The 2934-nt window shown below is 48.8% G+C and overlaps 1 protein-coding gene across 1 annotated transcript in view; it reads right to left on the bottom strand.

The window, feature by feature from the left end:
* Nucleotides 1–1349: 1349 nt before the first annotated feature.
* CCDC134 (coiled-coil domain containing 134) overlaps nucleotides 1350–2934 on the bottom strand; it is a 25778-nt gene continuing 24193 nt past the window's right edge. Inside the window, exon 7 of the mRNA XM_021714432.1 lies at nucleotides 1350–1718. Within this exon, the coding sequence (XP_021570107.1) occupies nucleotides 1584–1718 (135 nt within the window). The 3' untranslated portion in view covers nucleotides 1350–1583. The remainder of the gene's footprint in view (nucleotides 1719–2934) is intronic.

Below are 2934 nucleotides of genomic sequence, written 5' to 3' on the forward strand. Positions count from 1 at the left end.
CCGCCTCACCGGCCCGTGCCAGCCGCCGCCATGTTTGCGCTGCGCCCCGGCGCCGCGCGGAAAGGGCGGGGCGGGATTCCCCGCCCCAGCCCGCGCCCTCTGCGGCCCCGCCCCCAGGCCGCGATCCCCCTTGTTTGTTGTCAATGGGACCAGGCTCACGTCCGCCAATCGGCGCTTCAAGTGGCGCGTGGGGTGATGGCGCGTCATCGATCAGCAGCTCAGATTTGCATAGCGAGGTTCCACCTCCCGCGGCCGGGGAGCAAATGGGAGGAGTAGCCGCCGGGTCCTCAGCCCAACCTTCTTCTCCTTGTTTAAAGACGCCGCTCCCTTTTCCGTTGGATGCGCTCCACAAGCAACTCCGTCCACCCGCCTGGGATTAAAGGGTTAACAGGCCACCCTCAACCCGCGACTGCCGGCAGCCTTCAGCTCCGGCTGTGAGCACATTACGTCATCTTTCCCAGCCCCCCCCCCGCCCCGCCCGACAGCCTGAGAAAGCCGATAGAATCAAACCTGGACCCCCAACACCCGGGGATGGAAGGAGTCCAGGTCATCGAAGTCCCGCTCCTCCTTGCCCCCTTACAAAGGCAGAAACGGAGGCTTGACTGGGGCTGCGAACTGTCCGAGGGCAGTCAGTATTTTAGTTTCTGCGACTTTACGCCAGCTGCGACCACGCACTTACTCCAGTGGTCAATACCTGGCACTTTGGAACCACAGAGGACCCTTAAAACGCCAGTGCCCAGGTCCACCACCCGCCTCCGAAAGTGGGACCCGGGCTTGAATATTTTGAAAAAGTTCCCCGGAGATTCTGACGTGCATCCTACCCACGGATTTCCACTCCTTAAAGCGCCTCACTACCCCATTTTGCATCTGATCATATTGTAAACAAACGTGCAATATTATAGGAATTTATCCTAAGGAATAAAATTGCAGGTGCTCAAAGAAGTACTGAAACATGCATGTTCAAAGGCTTCATCTCTAGGTCCTCGGTAACTGGGAAATATTGAGAAACCCAGTAAGTGAATGAATAAATTGCATCCATAATGAAATACCATGGCATCATTAAAAATTACGCACGTGAATGTATGTTTATTAACAAGAAAAGGCTTTCATAATATATCGGTAAAAGGGGAAAGTAAGTTCCCTGCCAGTCTGTAAGAAGCAGCTGTTGCTTAGTGGTCAAGTCTTAAGTATACACAGGTAGGCTGGAGACAGACATGTGCATCCGCTAATTCACTGTGTGACCTTGAGCTGGTTAAGTAACTGTTCTAAGCCTCAGTTTCCTCATCTCTAAAATGGGGATAAAATAGTACCCCTCATGGCTATGAAGATTAAAGGAGATCATTTGCACATTCATTTGACAGTATTTATTGAACATCTCTGTGGCAGGCAAACAAACAGTTCCTGCCCTCTGAGAGCTTCCAGTCTAGCAAACAAAAAACAGACATTAAATAAACATAAAAATAAGTAATAGATGATGGTACAAGTGACCAAGCAGAAGTAATGGATGTGATGAAACTAACAAGAGACCTGACTTGTAATGTCTGAAGGACACTGAAGAAATGACATTTAAGACAAACCTAATATTATGAGGCAAGAACTGCATCTGGTATAGCCAAGGGTGAAATGATGACACAAAGGCCTTGAGACAGGAGGAGCTGCTGGCAGTCAGCACTTGGCATAATTTCTGGCATGTAGTAAGTGCCTATACAAGGTAGCTCCTGCAATTGAAAAAATAAGGATCTCTGTGCTCACCCAAAGGGTGGAAAGATGGAAAGCCCAATAGCTGGCTGTTGCTTGTGATTACAGGAGTTGTGGGACTTGGAGTGGATATTACTTTCTTTTTGGCATCTCTGTATTATTTAAATTACTTTTTATAATGAACATGTATAACCAATGAGATGTATATAAAGTGTCTTGTTTTAGAAAACAAAACAAAAATATTCTCTTAATTGTTTACACATAGGAGAGCTGGTGTAGACTACACCAGTCTCACCCTCTGAAACCTGCACTGGACCCAGCACTGAGCTGGAACTGTGCCTCTCTCAGGGTGCTCACACTGATGTGTGACTGTCTGCTAGTCTGGCAGGATGCAGCAACAACTCCCATACAACTCACTTTAGCCCAGTGCAGCTGTTCCCATGCTTCCCAGCTGCATCTGCCTAGAGGCTGTGATACCTGGCCAAGTGGCCTGAGGGGCCACAAATGGAGGGAAAATGGTGGCTGCACTGACCGGAACCTCTCCAAAACTGATATATTCCCTTTGGTCCTGGATCCCATCTATCTGAACATCTCTTCCAGGTGGCACCTTGCTCTGGGTAGGAAGAGGACAGACACTGGCTCTGAGGGGTGGAGCAGCCGTTGAAGACCTGGACTCTTCATCTGAAAAGGGACAGACTGGGCTAGGTAACCATTAAGTTTAGACATCTATCATGGATTGGGCACCCACTTTGGGTTATAGAAGAGACTGTACATATGGTTTTCCATGTATTTTCTTCAACACCTTCTCTTTCAGGCCTTTTCTCACTCACAGTACCTGTCCTCTTCTCCCCACCCCAACCCCCAGTCTTTCAGAATTCAGTTCAGATATCACTTCCTCCAGGAAACCTTCCAGCTAGATTAACCAAGAACAATACCCCAGTGCTTGACACAGAGGTGGAGTTAAAGGGTGGGAAATAATGTTAGGCTTTGAATAAGTAGAAATATTAGCAATGAGTTATCAGATGGTGACAGGGCAAATGTCATCAGCTTTGAGGTCTTAGAGGATATGGCTGCCAAAGAAGAAAAGAACAGAGAGGGATAGACAAGTACAAAAAACAAAAAACCAGCCAGGCTCGGTGGCTCAGCCTGTAATCCCGAGCCTTGGGAGGCTGAGGTAAGTGGATTGCCTGAGCCCGCGGGTTCGAGACCAGCCTGGGCAACTTGGCGAGACTTCAT

Source organism: Carlito syrichta, unplaced genomic scaffold, assembly GCF_000164805.1.
Source record: "Carlito syrichta isolate Samal-C Ts95f unplaced genomic scaffold, Tarsius_syrichta-2.0.1 Scaffold305648, whole genome shotgun sequence".
Classification (NCBI taxonomy): Eukaryota; Metazoa; Chordata; class Mammalia; order Primates; family Tarsiidae; genus Carlito; species Carlito syrichta.